At 34.9% G+C, this 19,490-nt stretch overlaps 1 protein-coding gene across 8 annotated transcripts in view; it reads left to right on the plus strand.

Annotated features, from left to right (window-relative positions):
- The window catches only part of NOL4 (nucleolar protein 4), a 420,442-nt gene extending 401,566 nt beyond the window's left edge, over positions 1 to 18,876 (plus strand). For all 8 annotated transcript variants that reach the window (XM_064578812.1, XM_064578809.1, XM_064578811.1 and 5 more), the window contains one exon: positions 18,683 to 18,876. In XM_064578812.1, coding sequence (XP_064434882.1) covers positions 18,683 to 18,876 — 194 coding nt within the window. The remainder of the gene's footprint in view (positions 1 to 18,682) is intronic.
- The last annotated feature ends 614 nt before the right edge of the window (positions 18,877 to 19,490 follow it).

The following is a 19,490-nucleotide window of genomic DNA, read 5'->3' on the forward strand; positions in this document are numbered from 1 at the left end:
GCAAGTGACATCCAATAAAGGGTTAATATCCAAAATATATAAGGAACTGATACAACTCAACACCCAAAAAACAAATAATCCAGTTAAAAAATGGGCAGAAAACATGAACAGACATTTCTCCAAAGACAACGTACAGATGGCCAACAGATACATTTGAAAAAATCCTCAAATCACTCCTTATCAGGGAAATGAGAATCGAAACAACAATGAGATATCACCTCACACCTGTCAGAATGGCTAAAATCAAAAACATAAGAAACAACTGTTAGTGAAGATGTGGAGACAAAGGAACCCTCTTACACTGTTGGTGTGAATGCAAACCCATTTCCACAGTGCAGCCACTGTGGAAAACAGTGTGGAGGTTCCTCATAAAGTTAAAAATAGAACTACAAAATACAAAACCACTAGTTCAAAGGGATACATGCACCCCTATGTTTATTGTAATATTATCTACAATAGCTAAATTATGGAAGCAGCCCAAGTACCCATGAATAGATAAACCGATAAAGAAGAAGTGTTATATGGAATATTATTTGGCCATAAAAAAAGAATGAAATCTTGCCATTTGCAACAACATGGATGGAGCTAGAGAGTATAATGCTAAGCCAAATAAGTCAGAGAAAGGCAAATACCATATGATTTTACTCATGTGGAATTCAAGAAACAAACTAACAAAGGAGAAAAGAGAAAGACAAACGAAGAAACAGATTCTTAACTATAGAGAACAAATTGATGGTTTCCAGAGGAGAGGTGGGTGGGGGGATGGATGAAATAGGTGAAGATGATTAAAGAGTACCTTTATCATGATGAGCAATGAGTAATGTGTAGAAAACTGAGGCACTATATTGTACACCTGAAACATAATACTGTAGGTTGACTCTGCTGAAATTAAAATCTAGAGAACTTAATTTAAAAAATATACATAAATACGATGGCCAATTTTAAGTGTCAACTTGACTGGTCATAGGGTAGCCAGACATTCTGCCTAACATTATTCTGGATTTGTCTGAATGAGATTAACTTTTGAATTGGTAGACTAAGTAAAGGACATGGTTCTAATATGGGTGGGCATCCTCCAATCAAATGAAGACCTGCCTAGAACAAAAAGGCTAAGTCAGAGAGAAATCCATCTGCCTTTTTGAGCTGGATAGCAGTCAGGTCTTGCTTTTGGACTTGAACTGAAAAATCAGCAATTTGGGGGTCTTGAGCCTGCAAACTTTCAGACTAGAACTTACATAGTCACCTCTCCTGGTTCTCAGGCCTTAGGACTTTGACTGAAATTACATGGTCAGCTTTCCTTAGTGTCTAGCCTGTCAACTGCAGATCTTGGAACTTCCCAGCCCCCATAATCATGTGAGCTAATTCCTCATTACATATATTATACACATACACATGTATTAGCTGTTAGTTCTGTTTCTCTGGAGAACCTTGACTAATACAATGAGTTACATCAACTTGAATAAATCCTTAGACTTTAGCCTAAATAATCCATAAATCCTCTATTATTACTGAGAAGTTAGGCAAGGATAGGAGTCCAGTTAAGAATCAGATCTCACACTCACTGGACCATTTAACATTCATAATTTCATTTCCTCTGTTCCAACAACCTGACAAATGGACAAAAGTAGTAGCAATGTTCACATTTTACTTGTGAATCTCAGAGGATACATGATTTGCCCAAATTTACAGTTCACATATCTAGAAAGTTTCTGTATTAAGACTTGAACCCAGGTTTTTCACATATTAGTTTTATTATAACTATCTTTATATGTATATATTAAATGAGATTTCATCATTTGAAAATGAAACCTGTGTCCAAGTCCAAATTCTCTAGTAGAGATTTACTATTTATTTGGATTACTAGTACTTTATCACAGGTACAGTTTCCATTTAATTTACATCTTTAAAATGTCTTCAAATATTTCTGAAAATAGATTGAATACACAGATACATTTTACAGCTGACATTTTAAAATTTTAGCTTATTGAGGTTTCCTATTAACTTAAAAATGGAACAAGAAAAAAAGTATAAAAGAATAAAGCAAATATCTAGTTTTTACTGAGGGCATTCTGGAGATTTTTTTTTATCTTGCCCCTTGTTTACCAAACTTCCAACTAATCCTTGGAAATCCTTAGAAAGGTAAAACTTTAGGAGCCCCTGGGTGGCTCAGGTTAAGTATCCCACTCTCGGTTTCAGCTCAGGTCATGATCTCAGGGTTGTGGGATAGAGCCCTGTGTTGGGAGTCTGCTGGAGATTCTTTCTCTCCCTCTCCCTTTGTCCCTTCCCCCACCCCCACACCTCCAACCCCTCCCAGTCACGCTCTCAATAAATGGGAAATAAATACTTTTTTAAAAAAAAAGGAAAGCTAAAACTTTAATCGTGGGGTGGGTGGAGGCAGAACCCAGTACTCGAAGCAATTAAGATATTTTTGGTCTCAGCTCTGAAAAATAATAAATGGATGTTCTGGGCTTATTTTGGGGGGAGGATTGCTTCCTGTTCCTTGAAAAAAAGTAAACATGTATGAAAATGCATAAACTCAAGTAGTACAATAATTCATTATACCCTCATGTAGTATGTTTGATTCATCTGAAGTTAAAAAACAAAACAAAAACAAAAACTCTAATGTTTGTGTCCTTTCCCACAAGCCAAAGCTAGGCACAAAACAAGCATGCTGAGTTGTTTCCCTCACAAATTTCTCACTCTGCTTGGACAGTGACTCACACTGCCAAGTCTTCCTACAGTTCATCAGAATTAGTTAGGTCTCTACAAAATGTTGAATTTGAAGCTCAAGTGGAAATGCCACACAATGAAGAACGTAAGGCAGTTTATAGAGCTGGGTGCCAGCAGTTAGCAAATCTAACTAGAGGAAAGACTGGCCTTCCTAATGGGGGAAACAATGGAGTCTTTTCAAATTGTGTAGAAAAACTCTTCAACTGCAATTTTACTTTTTGTTTAACAAGGTACATTTGGATGAGAAAAATGAAATAAAAAATGGATTAAGACAATGGGAAAAAAAGATTAAATACAGGAAGACCTGGTAAAGGAAAAATTTAATAGATGAATTTTTAAAAGTAGATGTAAGAGATACACATTTTGAAATATACTCAGATTTGTCTCAGGACAATCATGTAATTTTTTGTAATGTATGGGATATCAACAATTACAGTCTAAAGTAAACAATCAAAATTGCCTTCAAATCAGCATGGAAGTATGTTATGGAAGATAATTCAACCTGTAATCGCTGTCAGTGCTGATCCTTAGTTTTGGTAGAAAGTAGACTTATACTTTAGGGGCAGAATGGGGTGATTCATGTACTCCTCTCTTCTCCCTTGTATAATGCCTTAAACAGCTACTTGACAGTGATAAATATCTTGCTTTTTGTATTTTCTTAGTTGTCTGTAGAGTATGTATCTCAGCAATTTGGTGCATATTTTATGGATAAATACCCTGTTCCTTGATAACCTAATGTTGATTAATCAGTGTTTATTAAGTAGAAAAGGATAAATTTGATGAGGTCAAGAGGAGTTAAGTACTTAACAGCCCAATCTCTTAGGCTTACAGTAGACCTGAAAGGGTTGAAAATGGCTTGAGTTTGACATAGACTTCAGAAGAGACAAACAGTTCTCACTGAACTGTAGCATCTGACATTCTTTCCTAATCAAAGGGTAAGTCCCCTGAAGATGGAGTGATCCCAGACCTTACATTAACACATCATATCTTGTTTTGTGGTAATCCATTATTTGTTAAAGGACAAATTCTTAGGCAGATGCATAAATAAAAAGTGGTTTCATTTTGGTAGAAAAGACCCATACAAAACACAATCTTGCAAAAATATTTAAAGGAAATATATATATATTATGTGTGTGTGTGTGTGTACACTCACACATGTAATAAGTGAAAAAATTGGCTAAAGGCAAAAGCTTTAGATTTATTACCTAATAATGCAGGGAACAGTTCAGACTCACAATTGTCTAGAAACTATGTGCCCCAATAATATAACCTTAAAATAAATTTTAAAAAATTAACAAAATTACAAGAAGAAATTGGCATAGCCATAGACTTTTGTGTGTGTGGTTCTGAAAAATATATTTTTTTAATTTTATTATGTTAGTCACCATACATCATTAGTTTTTGATGTGTTCCATGATTTATTGTAGGCGTATAACACCCAGTACTCCATGCAATACGTGCCCTCCTCAATACTCATCACTGGGCTAACACATCCCCCCCGACCCCCTTCCCCTCTAAAACCCTCAGTTTGTTTCTCAGAGTCCATAGACTCTCATGATTCATCCTCCCCTCTGATTTTCCCCCCTTCATTTTTCCCTTCCTACTATCTTACTTTTTTTTAACAAAATGTATTATTTGTTTCAGAGGTACAGGTCTGTGATTCATCAGTCTTACATAATTCACAGCGCTCACCATAGCACATACCCTCCCCAATGTCCATCACCCAGCCACCCCATCCCTCCCACCCCTCCACCACTCCAGCAACACTCAGTTTGTTTCCTGAGATTAAGAGTCTCTTATGCTTTGTCTCCCTTTCTGGTTTCATCTTTTCATTTTTTCCTCCCTTGCCCTATGATCCTCTGTCTTGTTTCTCAAATTCCTCATATCAGTGAGATCATATTATACTTGTCTTTCTCTTATTGACTTATTTTGCTTAGCATAATAACCTCTAGTTCCATCCATGTCGTTGAAAATGGCAAGATTTCATTTATTTGATGGCTGCATAATATTCCATTGTGTGTGTGTGTGTGTGTGTGTATCTCATCTTCTTTATCCATTCATCTGTTGATGGACATCATGGCTCTTTCCATAGTTTGGCTATTGTGGACATTGCTGCTATAAACATCAGGGTGCACATACCCCTTCGGATCCCTACATTTGTATCTTTGGGGTAAATACCCAGTAGTGCAATTGCTGGGTCATAGGGTGGCTCTATTTTCAACTTTTTGAAGAACCTCCATACTGTTTTCCAGAGTGGCTGCACCAGCTTGCATTCCACCAACAGTGTAGGAGGGTTCTCCTTTCTCTGCATCCTTACCAACATCTGTCATTTCCTGACTTATTACTTTTAGCCATTCTGACTGGCGTGAGGTGGTATCTCATTGAGGTTTTGATTTGGATTTCCCTGATGCCGAGTGATGTTGAGCACTTTTTCATGTCTCTGTTGGCCATTTGGATGTCTTCTTTGGAAAAATGTCTGTTCATGTCTTCTGCGCATTTCTTGATTGGATTATTTGTTCTTTGGGTGTTGAGTTTGATAAGTTCTTTATAGATTTTGGATACTAGCCCTTTATCTGATATGTCATTTGCAAATATCTTCTCCCATTCTGTCAGTTGTCTTTTGGTTTTGTTGACTGTTTCCTTTGCTGTGCAAAAGTTTTTTATCTTGATGAAGTCCCAATAGTTCATTTTTTGCCCTTGCTTCCCTTGCCTCTGGCAATGTGTCTAGGAAGAAGTTGCTGTGGCTGAGGTCGAAGAGGTTGCTGCCTGTGTTGGATTTTGATGGATTCCTGTCTCACACTTAGGTCTTTCATCCATTTTGAGTCTATTTTTGTGTGTGGGGTAAGGAAATGGTCCAGTTTCATTCTTCTGCATGTGGCTGTCCAATTTTCCCAACACCATTTGTTGAAGAGACTGTCTTTTTTCCGTTGGACATTCTTTCCTGCTTTGTCAAAGATGAGTTGACCACAGAGTTGAGGGTCCATTTCTGGGCTCTCTGTTCTGTTCCATTGATCTGTGTGTCTGTTTTTGTGCCAGTACCATACCGTCTTGATGATTACAGCTTTGTAATAGAGCTGGAAGTCTGGAATTGTGATACCACCAGCTTTGCTTTTCTTTTTCAACATTCCTCTGGCTATTCGGGCTCTTTTCTGGTTCCATACAAATTTTAGGATTATTTGTTCCATTTCTTTGAAAAAAGTAGATGTTATTTTGATAGGGATTGCATTAAATGTGTAGATTACATAGCATTGACATCTTCACAATATTTGTTCTTCCAATCCATGAGCATGGAATGTTTTTCCAGTTCTTTGTGTCTTCCTCAGTTTCTTTCATGAGTATTTTATAGTTTTCTGAGTACAGATTCTTTGCCTCTTTGGTTAGATTTATTCGTAGGTATCTTATGGTTTTGGGTGCAATTGTAAATGGGATCGACTCCTTAATTTCTCTTTCTTCTCTCTTGTTGTTGGTGTATAGAAATGCAGCTGATTTCTGTGCATTGATTTTATATCCTGCCACTTTACTGAATTCCTGTGTGAGTTCTAGCAGTTTTGGGGTGGAGGCTTTTGGGTTTTCCACATCGAGTATCATGTCATCTGCAAAGAGTGGGAGTTTGACTTCTTCTTTGCCAATTTGGATGCCTTTTATTTCTTTTTGTTGTCTGATTGCTGAGGCTAGGACTTCCAGCACTATGTTGAATTGCAGTGGTGATAGTGGACATCCCTGCCCTGTTCCTGACCTTAAGGGGAAACCTCTCAGTTTTTCCCCATTGAGAATGATATTTGCTGTGGGTTTTTCATAGATGGCTTTTATGATGGTGACGTATGTACCCTCTATCCCTACCCTCTGAAGAGTTTTAATCAAGAAAGGATGCTGTACTTTGTCAAATGCTTTTTCTGCATCTATTGAGAGGATCATATGGTTCTTGTTCTTTATTAATGTATTGTATCACATTGATTGATTTGCAGATATTGAACCAAACTTGCAGCCCAGGAATAAATCCCACTTGGTTGTATTGGCTAGTATTTTGGTGAGAATTTTTGCATCCATGTTCATCAGGGATATTTGTCTGTAATTCTCCTTTTTGATGGGGTCTTTGGTTTGGTTATCAAGGTAATGCTGGTCTCATAAAATGAGTTTGGAAATTTTCCTTCCTTTTCTATTTTTTGGAACAGTTTCAGAAGAATAGATATTAATTCTTCTTTGAATGTTTGGTAGAATTCCCCTGGGAAGCCATCTGGCTCTGAGCTCTTGTTTGTCGGGAGTTTTTTGATTACTGCTTCAATTTCCTTACTAGTTATGGGTCTGTTCAGGTTTTCTATTTCTTCCTGGTTCAGTTTTGGTAATTTATACTTCTCTAGGAATGCATCCATTTCTCCCAGATTGTCTAATTTGCTGGCATATAGTTGTTCATAATATGTTCTTATAATTGTTTGTATTTCTTTGGTGTTGGTTGTGATCTCTCCTCTTTCATTCATGATTTTATTTATTTGGGTCATTTCTCTTTTCTTTTTGATAAGTCTGGCCAGGGGTTTATCAATCTTGTTAATTCTTTCAAAGAACCAGTTCCTAGTTTCGTTGATCTGTTCTACTATTCTTTTGGTTTCTATTTCATAGATTTCTGCTCTGATCTTTATTATTTCTCTTCTCATGCTGGATTTAGGCTTTATTTGCTGTTCTTTCTCCAGCTCCTTTAGGTGTAGGGTTAGGTTGTGTATTTGAGACCTTTCTTGTTTCTTGAGAAAGGCTTGTATTGCTATATACTCTCCTCTTAGGACTGCCTTTGCTGCATCTCAAAGATTTTGAACAGTTGTGTTTTCAGTTTCATTGGTTTCCGTGATTTTTTTTTACTTCTTCTTTAATTTCCTGGTTGACCCATTTATTCTTTAGTAGGATGCTCCTTAGCCTCCATGTATTTGAGTTCTAGTTTCAAAGCATTGTGGTCTGAATATATGCAGGGAATGATCCCAAGAATGGGGATGGAGAATGTCCCATGGGCACTAGAGAAGAATGTGTATTCCATTGCTTTGGGATGGAATGTTCTGAATATTATCTGTGAAGTCCATCTGGTCTAGTGTGTCATTTAAAGCCTTTAGTTCCTTGTTGATCTTTTACTTAGATCTGTCCATTTTCAGTGAGGGGGGGTATTAAAGTCCCCTACTATTATTATTGTATTGTTGTTGATGTGTTTCTTTGCTTTTGTTATTAACTGGCTTATATAATTGGCTGCGCCCATGTTAGGGGCATAGATATTTACAATTGTTAGATCTTCTTGTTGGATAGACCCTTTAAGTAGGATACAGTGTCCTTCCTCATCTCTTATTATAGTCTTTGGTTTAAAATCTAATTTGTCTGATATAAGGATTGCCACCCCAACTTTCTTTTGGTGTCCATTAGCATGGTAAATGGTTTTCCACCCCCTCACTTTCAATCTGGAGCTGTCTTAGGGTCTAAAATGAGTCTCTTGCAGACAGCATATTGATGGGTCTTGTTTTCTTTTGTTTTTGTTTTTTGGTTGGTTGGTTTGTTTGTTTTGGTCTTGTTTTTTTATCCAATCTAATACCCTGTGTCTTTTGATTCGGGCACTTAGCCCATTTACATTCAGGGCAACTGAAATTGGCATAGCCATAGACTTTAAAACACTTCTCTCAGAGACTGACTGATAGAAAAGGAAATCGCTTGAATTTGGAAATACAACAAAAATTTAATCTGGCTATATCTAGAACCTGCCCAGACATGTTTGATGACACACATTCTTTCAGACATATCAACTAAGCAAATGGTGACAACCAAAGGATTATTAATATACTGATAGCATTGTGCTTAGAAATGTATATAATTAATGAAGATGAAAACACTACACATTAAATTTGTGGGATGGAACTAAAGTGGTATTTTGGCACACACATTAGAAAAAGAAAATTAATGAGCTATTCATTTAACCCAAGAAGTTAGAAACAGAACCAAGAAAATAAAAGGAGAAATTAAACAAAACAAAACAAAAGCAATAGAGAAGACCAATAAAAGCAAAATCTTTGAATGGACTTAAAAATATCTAGCAAGATTAACCAAGAACAAGTATAAAATAATAAGAATGAACAAAAGATTTTAAAAATTAAAATATTAATGCCTTTATGCTAGTATATTTGAAAATTTAGTTAGACTGTTTTACAAAAACATAATTGGCAAAGATTGACTCAAAAAAAGATATTCATGAATTTACAATGATTAATACATTGAATCAGTATTATAAATACCTATGCACTAAAAAATAATACCCAGATAGTTTTACAAATGAGTTTCACCAAAACCTTAAGGATGAAATATTCATTTTAGACAAACAGATTGAAAGGAGGGGAAAGTACCCCAGCTTATTTTGTGATAGCATTATAATCCTATCATCAAGAGCAGTATTAAAAGGCAAATTCTATTATAATCACTTGTGATTGTAACTGCAACTCATTTGTATGTTGAATTTAGTAATGTGTATCTGCTATTACCCACTCACTGCACGATGCTTTGTATGTAATTAGCTAATTTAGCCAAGATGCTAAAGAATATTTTTTTTCACCCTTTGACAGAAAAGTATGAAATTATTATCAATAAAATACTTCTATTAAACATATGATCACAATATAAAATAAAAGTAAGCCTGCAACCAAAGTAAGTTTCTAAGTGGCTCATGTATTAGTCAGGCAGGGAAAGTGACCTCACTTATGGATAATGAGTTTATTAAATTGGGTTTGACTGCAGCAATTGAAGAAATGTGTCTAGAGAAATTAAACTTGCTTGACTAATAGCATTATGGCAAAAACAGTGCTTGAAGGGCTGAAATTTAATAATCAACTAAAAAACAAGACAACTAATTAAAACTTGTTTTGTCTCTTGAGATGTTATTAATACTGCTGGGGTTTTTTGAGTAATCACTGATGAGTCTGAAGTGACAGAAGACTTAGTATTTATGAGTAGTATTGGTGGAACACCTGTAGCTGAGAATATTTTCAATGTAAAAAACAAAATAACTCAGTAAAACCTAAAGTGGAATCTAAGATGTATGAAGCAGAAAAAAGTTTATTTGGACAAATTTATAAAGTTTATTAAAACATAAGGCATTCAGTTATTTCTTGAACTATTCATTTCTTGAATTAGGTACATTGTGGAAAACCTTTGAATCTATCATGTGATATTGAACAGTAGTGTCTGTGTTAAACTTCGTTTTCATGAATTTAATCATCAGTTCTGTGAGATTTTGTCCAAAATAGAACCCAAGAATTACTTGAACCCAAATCCTTACTTGTCCTAAGACACAGCAGCTTGATGGCTTTGTGGGAAACTTTTATTACAATTTTTTTTCAGGTCAGGGCCAAGATTGAAATTTTTCTGAACAAGAACTGCCCTAAAACTTTATAACAAACACTAAATGGCTTTGGAAATTAGCTTATACTGCAGAATGGACAATGATTCTTGATGAATTCAATCTAAAATTAAAAGATGAAACAGTTTTTATATGTGAAGCTTATGCCGTGATAAAGCCATTTTGCTGATAACATTGGTTGAATCACATGTAGTGGCTAAGCTGCTTTATAAATTCATACTGTCCAAGTTAAAACCAGAAGTTCAATCTACATTTCCAATGGATATATTTACTGAACACATACTATAGGCTCAGCAATGTTTTTTTGGACTTTATACATGTGGAAAATAAATTCCCATATTTCAAAATAGTTTTCACTGTTCAATTGAAGAACTGCCAGTTTAATCTTCAACTGGAAGTACTTAATCTTCAATGCATTGACAAGTTATTAGGTAAGTATCTAGAAAATCCAGAAGGTGGCTATAAATCCTTTACAAATGATGAATATACTCAATTTGGAAACATCTATATAAAATTCATAAAATCTCTATACAGATCCACATTAACAGATGGGCATTTACAATTGATTTTAATAACAGGGAACATAAATTTGAAACCCCAGTTAAGCAAAATGTTATCCCCGTCCAAAGAATTTCATTCTTAGTAGTAGACCTATAATATATATTTTCTAATATATTTATCGGTTGTTGAATTTTGAGTTTTGTCCACAGAATTTTATGAAATCTTGTAACAGCGATTTTAACATGTGTGAAGTGATATATCATTGTGGCTTTGACTTGCATTTCCCTGATTATTATGAGATGTTGAACACCTTTTCAGGTATTTCAGGCCACCTGTATGTTGTCTTTGAAAAACTGTCTATTCGGAGCTGCCCATTTATTAATCAGATTTTTTTTTTTTTTTGCTATTGAATTGTATTAAGCTTGTATATGTTTTGGATGTTAACCCCTTATCAGATATGATTGTCAATATTTTCTCCCATTTGATAGGTTGCCTTTTATTGATGGTTTCCTTTGCTGTGCAGTGCTTTTTAATTTGCTATAGTCCCAAGTGTTTCTTTGTTTTGTTTTGTTTTTACTTTTGTTGCCTTGCTTTAATGTCAAATCCAAAATATCATAGCCAGATTGAGGTCATAGAGTACCATCTATTTTTTTCTTCTAGGAGTCTTATGGGTTCGGATCTTAAAGTATTTGACCTACTTTGGGTTAATTTTTGTGTATAGTTTAAGATAGAGTTCCAGTTTAATTCTTTTGCATGTGGCTATCTGCTTTTCCCAGAACCATTTATAAAAGAGACTGTTCTTTCCCTATTGTGTATTCCTGGCTCTTTTGTCCTAAATTAATTGACCGCGTATGTGTGAGTTTAGTTCTGGGCTACTTTTTTCAGTGGTTTCTGTATGTGTTTATGCCAATACTGCACTATTTTGATTACTAAAGCTTTGGTAATATTGCTTGAAATCAGGGAGGATGTTGCCTCCAGCTTTGTTCCTATCTCAAGATTACTTTGGCTATTTGAGGTCCTGTGTGGTTCCATACAAATTTTAGGGTTGACAGTTTTAAGTCTTCCCTTCCAGTTTGGAATGCATTTATTTCTCTTTTTTTTCCCTTTTTCTTTCTTTTTTTTTTTTTTCTTTTGCCTAATTGCACTTCCAATACTATATTGAATAAAATTGGTGAGAGTGGGCATCTTTGTTTTGTTCACGGTCTTAGAGAAAAAGCTTTCAGCTTTATTTTGAGGTACCTTTCCCTCTATACCTGCTATGTTGACAGCTTTTAACATATGTTGGATTTTATCTGCATCTGTTGAGATGATTATATGTTTTATATCCATTTTGTTAATGTGGTACATCACACTGATTGATTTGTAGATACTGAACCATTCCTGCATCCTTGGAATAAACCCACCTGATCATGCTGTGTGATCCTTTCAATATACTGAATTCGGTTTGCTATATTTTGTTAAGGATTTTTGTCTATATGTTCATTAGGGATACTGGCTTTTAATTATCTTTCCTTATTGTATACTTGTCTAAATTTGGTATTTAACCATATCACTACAGAAAATCAAAACACAAAGACAGCAAGAAGGGAACAGAGGATTTGCAAAAAGCCAGAAAACAATTGACAAAATGGCAATAAGGACATGCCTATTGATAATTACTTTAAATATAAATGCCTACATGATCCAATCAAAAGACACAGAGTGGCTAAATGGATAAAAAAATAAGATCCATCTTGATACTCCCTACAGGAGACTAACATCAGACCTAAAGACACATACAGCCTAAAAGAGAAGGGATGAAAAAATATATTCCATGTAAATAAGTAGACAAAATAGACTTTAAAACAAAGACTAATAAGAGACAAAGAAGGGCATTACACAGTGATAAAGGGATTGATCCAACAAGATGTAATAACTGTAAATACCTATGTATCCAACATAGAAGCACCTAAATATTAAAAGCAAATATCAACAAAGGGAAAATTGACAGTAATATGAAAATAGTAGGGAATTTTAACACCCCACTTATATCAATGATAGATGATCCAGACAGAAAATCATTTTTTTTTAAAGTGGCTTTAAATGATACTTTAGACCAGATGGGCTTAACAGATATATAGAATATTCTGTCTAAAAACAGAATTCACATTCTTTAAGTACACATGGAACATTCTCCAGAATAGATCATGTTAAGCCATAAAAGTCTTAAGATTGAAATTATACCAACCCTCTTTTCTGACCATAACAGTATGAAACTAAAAATCAAGTAGAAAAAAAAAAATCCAAACATGTGGAAGCTAAACAATATGCTACTGAACAACCAATGGTTCAACAAAGGAAATTAAAAAATACCTTGAGACAATAAAAGTAGAAACACAAAGTTTCAACATTTTCAAGCAGTTCTAAAAGACATGGTTACAATGATACAGGCTTACCTAAAAAAAAAAAAAATTCAAATAAACAATCTAACTTTGTGGCCTAAATGAATTAGAAAAAGAACCAACAAAATTCAAAGATAGTAGAGAGAATGATATAAGATCAGAGCAGAAGTAAAAAGAATCTTTAATCAGGATGTTAAAGAACAGTACTCGGAAAACATTAAATACTAATGAGAGAAATTGAAGACAAGACAAATGGAAAGGTATCTCATGCTCATAGATTGGAAGAATGTTGTTAAAATGTCCATACTACCCAAAGCAATCTATAGATTTAATTCAATCCCTATCAAAATACTAACAGAATTTTTCACAAAACTAGAATACTAAATTTTGTAGGGAACCACAAAGACCTCAAATATACAAAGCAATCTTGAGAAAGAAGAACAAAGCCAGAGGTTTCACAGTCCCAGATTTCAATATACACTACAAAGCTATAGTAATCAAAACAGAATGCTACTGGCACAAAAACACATATAGATCAATGGACCTGGATAGAGAGCCCAGAAATAAATCCACACTTATATGGTCAATTAATCCATGACAAAGGAGACAAAAATATACAGTGGGGAAAAGACAGTCTCTTCAATAAATGGTGCTGGGAAAACTGGACAGCTCCATTTTGCAAAAAAGAAAGAAACCGAACCAATTTCTCATACCATACACAAAAATAAACTCAAAATGGGTTCAAGAACTAAATGTGAGACCTGAAACCATAAAACTCCTAGAAGAAAACATAGGCAGTAATATCTTTGACACTGGCCTTAGCAACATTTTTTTTTTTTTTGATATGTCTCCTCAAGCAAGGAAAACAAAAGCAAAAATAAACTATTGGGAATACACCAAAATGAAAGGCTTTTGTGCAGCAAAGGAACCATCAAACAAATTGAAAAGACAACCTACTGATTGGGAGAATATATTTGCAAATGATATATCCAATAAGGGGTTAATATCCAAAATATGTAAAGAACTTATACACTCAATACCAAAAAGCCCTCCCAAATGATGTGATTAAATAATGGGCAGAGGACCTGAATAGACATTTATCAAAAGAAGACATACAGATGGCCAGCAGACACATTGGAAGATGCTCGATGTTAGTAATCATTAGGGAAATGCAAATCAAAACCACAATGAAGTTATCACCTCACACCTGTCAGAATGTCTAGACTCAAAATGACAAGAAATAACAAGTGTTGGTGAAGATGTGTAGAAAAAGAAACCCTCCTCATGCACTGCCAGTGGGAATGTAATTTGATGTAGCCACTATGGAAAATAGTATGCAGTTTCCTCAAAAAATTAAAAATAGAAATACCATATGGTCCAGCAGCTCACTACTGGATAGTTACCCAAAGAAAATAGAAACACTCATTTGAAAAAAAAATATATGTACCTCTATGTTTATTGCAGCATTTTTAACAATAGCCTAGATATGGAAGCAGCCCAAGTGCCCATAAATAAATGCATGGGCTGTGTGGTTGTGGGCATGTGTGTAATGGACTATCATTAAAAAAAAATAATGAGATATTGCCATTTGAGACCACATAGATGGACTTTCTCTAATACCATGGATGGATGGTATTAGACAAAGTCAAACACCATATGATTTCACTTATTTGTGGAACTTAAAACAACAAATAAAAGCAGAGACAGACCCATAAATACAGAGAACAAACTAATGGTTGCTAGGGGGATGGGGGATGGCAAAGTGGTTGAAGGAGAATAGAAGATATAGGCTTCCAGTTATGGAATAACTAAGTCACAGGGATGAAAGGTACAGCTTACAGAATATAGTTAATGGAATTATAATAGATTTGTATGGTGACGGATGATAGCTACATTTTAGTGAAAAGGCAACCTTCAGAATGGGAGAAAATATTTGCAAACGACCTATCTGGTAAAGGGTTAGTATCCAAAATCTATAAAGAATTTAATAAACTCAACACTCAACATCCCCCCAAAAAACCCAGTTAAAAAATGGGCAGAAGACATGAATAGACTTTTTCCCCAAGATGACACACAGATGGCTAACAGACGCATGAAAAGATGCTTAACCTCACTCATCAGGGAAACACAAATCAAAACCATGATGAGCTACTACCTCACACTGATCAGAATGGCTAAAATTAACACCACAGAAAACAACAGATGTTGGTGAGGATGCAGAGAAAGGGGAACCTTTTTACACTGGTGGTGGGAATACAAACTGGTGCAGCTGGAAAACAGTATGGAGTTTCCTCAAAAAGTTAAAAATAGAACTACCCTTGACCTAACAATTGCACTACTAAGTATTTATCCAAAGAATACAAAAATACTGATTCAAAGGGGCACATGCACCCCAATGTTTTTAGCAGCATTATCAACAATAGCCAAATTATGGAAAGAGTCCAAATGTCCATTGACTGATGGATAGTGGAATATTACTTGGCTATCAAAAAGAATGAAATTTTGCCATTTGAATGATGTGGATGGAGCTAGAGTGTATTATGCTAAGCGAAATAAGAGAAAGAAATACCATACAAGTTCACTCATATGTGGAATTTAAGGAACAAGACAGATGAACATAGAGGAAAGAAAAAAAAAGAGGCAAACCATAAAATAGACTCTTAACTAGAGAGAACAAATGGGGGGTTGCTGAAGGGGAAAAGGGGAGGGGATGGGAAAAATGGGTGATGGGTATTAAGGAGGGCACTTGTGATGAGCACTGGTTGTTACATGCACATGATGAATCGTTAAATTCTCCTGAAACTAATATTAACCAAATGTTAACTAGAATTTAAATAAAAACTTGAAACAAACAAAAAGAAAACAAAAAGAACCTAGCATAACAGAGTTGTTGAATCACTGTTGTACACCTGAAACTAATATAACATTGTATGTGAACTATATTTTAATTTAAAAATATATCAAAAAATAAAGTGAATTACAGATACTCATTTTCCTTTAATTAGAATTTACTTATAACTTAAATCTGCCTCCAAACCTTAAACAAAAAATCAAAGATTGGTTTTGGTGGAGTTTAATTTTTCTAACATTGCCTGTTACCATGAAATATCTCTTACTCAAATTTTCAGAATGAACATAAAGAAAGTAGATCTGCATAATTATGGTTTTAAAACTTGTCAAGTTTTTTGATTTGCTTTAACACTTGATACTCAAATCATTTTCTCTTGAAATACCTATTTTGTCATTATTTTTGCTTGTTTTGTTAACTGGTCCCACTCTTCCAGAACCATACTTTTTAGTGGCTTTGTGATTTGATTAAATCTCCAAAATATTTTCCTCGAATTCATTAAATCCAGTGTCTTCATAAGATTTGAAGTTTTACTTTGTATTGATTGTTTGGGTTACGCTAACCCAACGAAGTAGGACATTGTCTAAATGAGGCAGTTAAGAATACTAGTAACAAACAAGGAAAGGCTGTTTGAGTAGTCACTAAATTTGTTCATTTGTGACTTTTAATTTTTTTGCTTCCCTGCTCAACCTCTTAGCTTTGAAGTTTTAGTAATATTCAGCAAAAAGAATTCCTTATAGTTTTGATTATACTTAATCCTGATCCTGTAGATCCAAAAGACACCAAGATAATGAAGTCAACTTTCTTCCAGAAAAATAACAAAGGTGTGAATGGCTTCTGTATTCCTGAGCTATCTAGAATTTGCCTATGTTGATAATCAGAAAGAAAGTGAAAGCCATGTCTTAGTTGGGAAGCCTTTACCCCCGAGCCAGAGGTAGAGAATAATCTATAAAGTGCAGTGTTAGAATGAAATCACCACCTTTTTCATCCCAAAAAGAACCTGAGCCCTAGGCTCACCCTTTCTCAATTCCACTTAAAGATGTCAACCAGCCACTTAGCTTGTCAGCAAAAACATCATAAAATGTTACAACTTCTAACAAAATAATGATCAACTAGACGTGCCATATCTACATAACTGAGAAAAATCCTTTCCACTTCCTTTTATAAAGATTTGTACTGGTACTGGGATTCTTGAATATAAAGGACAAAAAAATCCAAATTTAAAGTTGGTTCATCCATAAACCAGAATCCATTGTTATGATATTTTCTTAATCCATTCAGAACTTTCCAAATAACCTAGTTGCTATTGATTTGCTTGCACACTTCTTCATTAATTCCTGTTTGCAAGTGTGACATGCCCACATCTCTCCCTTTCAGCTTGCTAGGTCAGCAGCAGGATTTTGTAAACAGCAGAACAAATGGAAGCTAACTCCTGCTAGGAAATCAAGGCTTTGAAAGGCTGTGGCAGAAGTGGAAATAAGTCCCTCTCAAATGTCAGAGTTCTTATGTGCTAGGCTTGTCTCTGTCCTAATTAAATTACAAGTGAAGCTGTTCCCACCTCATGGGACATGTGCCACCTAGCTGACAGGAGTCCTCGTCTCCCTTCAGGGTACAGAGTGAAGGGGGTTGGGTCCTGACCGGTCTCCATCAGGCCTCAAGAAGAACGAACAGGATAAAATAACATCCCTTGTTTCGGTTCAGGAAATGAATACCATTATCTGAAACGTTATCTTTAAGAAAAATCTGTTTAAATCATTTCAAGTTAGAGCATCGCTACAATTTTTGAGCCTGCCTTATGTCCACAGTAATATTTATTCAGGGCTTTTAAATGTATTACTCATTGCAAATTTAATAATTATAGTTCTTTTCATTAAGTAATTGCTATAACAATGAACACTTAACCTTTATAACACATAAAAAACCCTTAATCAAGAATTGATGCAAAGCATCTTAAAAATCTTTAATTCAGACATTTGTGTTAACTAAGTTGTTTTAAAGTAAAAATTTACAAAAAACTAAAAATTTACGAAATGTCAACAGACCTATCTGATTTGGTTTAATTATATGTAATAAACATTTTGACACCTAAATGTTTTATGCAAATAATATAGAAGCATCTTTAGCAATACCTAAAGCACTATTCCAGGTCTGGTTTCTTTGCAGATTGTGTGTACTGATCATTTACTTTTTGCACCCCTCTAAAACAAACTGCTAATATTTTTAAATACTAATTTTTACTAATTTAATACATATTTTTAAATACTAATCAACTTGATGGAAGAAAAGCATTCGCCTGAAATGAAATAATATGCAATTCACATCCTTACTGTGCCACTTAAAAGTTGTTGAATTGTAACCATGTCATTGAATTCCCCTGTCCAAAATTTCCTTTGTTCTAAATGGAGGAGTTTGTAGTCTGGAGTCATTAGCCTCACAATCTAGGATGTTTCCAAGTCTGAGTAGGTGGAATCTAAAATTATTTGTTAACCAACGGTGCAAACACAAAGCATTTATAAGTCCCAACATTTTACGCTGCTGCAGAGAAACTTCTACAACACGGGGTAAAGTAGACTTAAAATTGAATTTTCCAAAAAGCACACGTTAGGAGAAGTTCTTCTTCACGGACTTCCCACAGTAAGAGGCGATTGCCTGGACAAGGACTCTCAGAATACTCAGCCACTCATCTCACATCATGTTGCTCTTTGGCATTTCGGAGAGCTGATGTATTTGATTAAAGGTATCAGCAGCTTCTCACAAAAGAGTAAGTGAATTAAGTCCACAATTTAATGCTCGTGTTCAAAGTTCCGGAACAAAGATTGTTCATGTTAATTTTGTGATTATTTTTTCTAGGACCCACGGATCTCAGCATGAAGAGGCAGTTGGCAACTAGCTCAGGCTCCTCCAGCAGTTCAAGCTCCAGACCCCAGCTGAGTCCAACTGAGATCAGTGCTGTGAGGCAGCTCGTTGCAGGATATCGAGAATCAGCTGCATTTTTATTGCGTTCTGCAGATGAACTGGAAAATCTTATTTTACAACAGAACTGAGTCAAATGACGGTCCTCTTCACGGAGGTCTAAATTTGCAGTTTCCACTAATGACATTTTGATTTCCCAGCAGAGATGCTTCTGGTCTTACTGCACAGTCTTAAGAGAAGTACTTCCATTATGCCACATTGTCCTTGATCCATAAAGTGATGTGTTAAGGTGCTTCAAAGGAACTCTGACCTCTGAAGTACTTGAGATACCGTAATGTGTCCAGCCTACTGCTTTTTGTTTTAGTTTGTCAGCATAAATATCTGGGGCAAAAAAAAAAAAAAAAAAAAAAAAAAGCTGTATATTCCTAATTCAAGGATAAAACAGAAGAAGCTTGTGGTATAAAAAAAATAGTTCAAGATCCAACTGAAATATTAGTGGAATTTGCTACTGACTTATTGGACAGAAAGCTGCAGTATCTGGCAAAAAAAAAAAAAAAAAAAAGCCAAATTTCTTGTTGCTACAGGATATAACAACATTGAGAAGGATCTTGTATTTTAAAAAAATATATGTAATTTTTATAAAAAGAAAACTTGTTTTTCATTCAAAATTGTCATTTTTACTTTGGTAACTTTTTCATAGGTCCTAAAAGAAAACTGTTTTGAGAAACTACTGTAAGTACCTTTT

This window comes from Mirounga angustirostris, unplaced genomic scaffold (assembly GCF_029215605.1).
Source record: "Mirounga angustirostris isolate CCGP_5_RB_7025 unplaced genomic scaffold, mMirAng1.0.hap1 SCAF_14, whole genome shotgun sequence".
Taxonomy (NCBI): Eukaryota; Metazoa; Chordata; class Mammalia; order Carnivora; family Phocidae; genus Mirounga; species Mirounga angustirostris.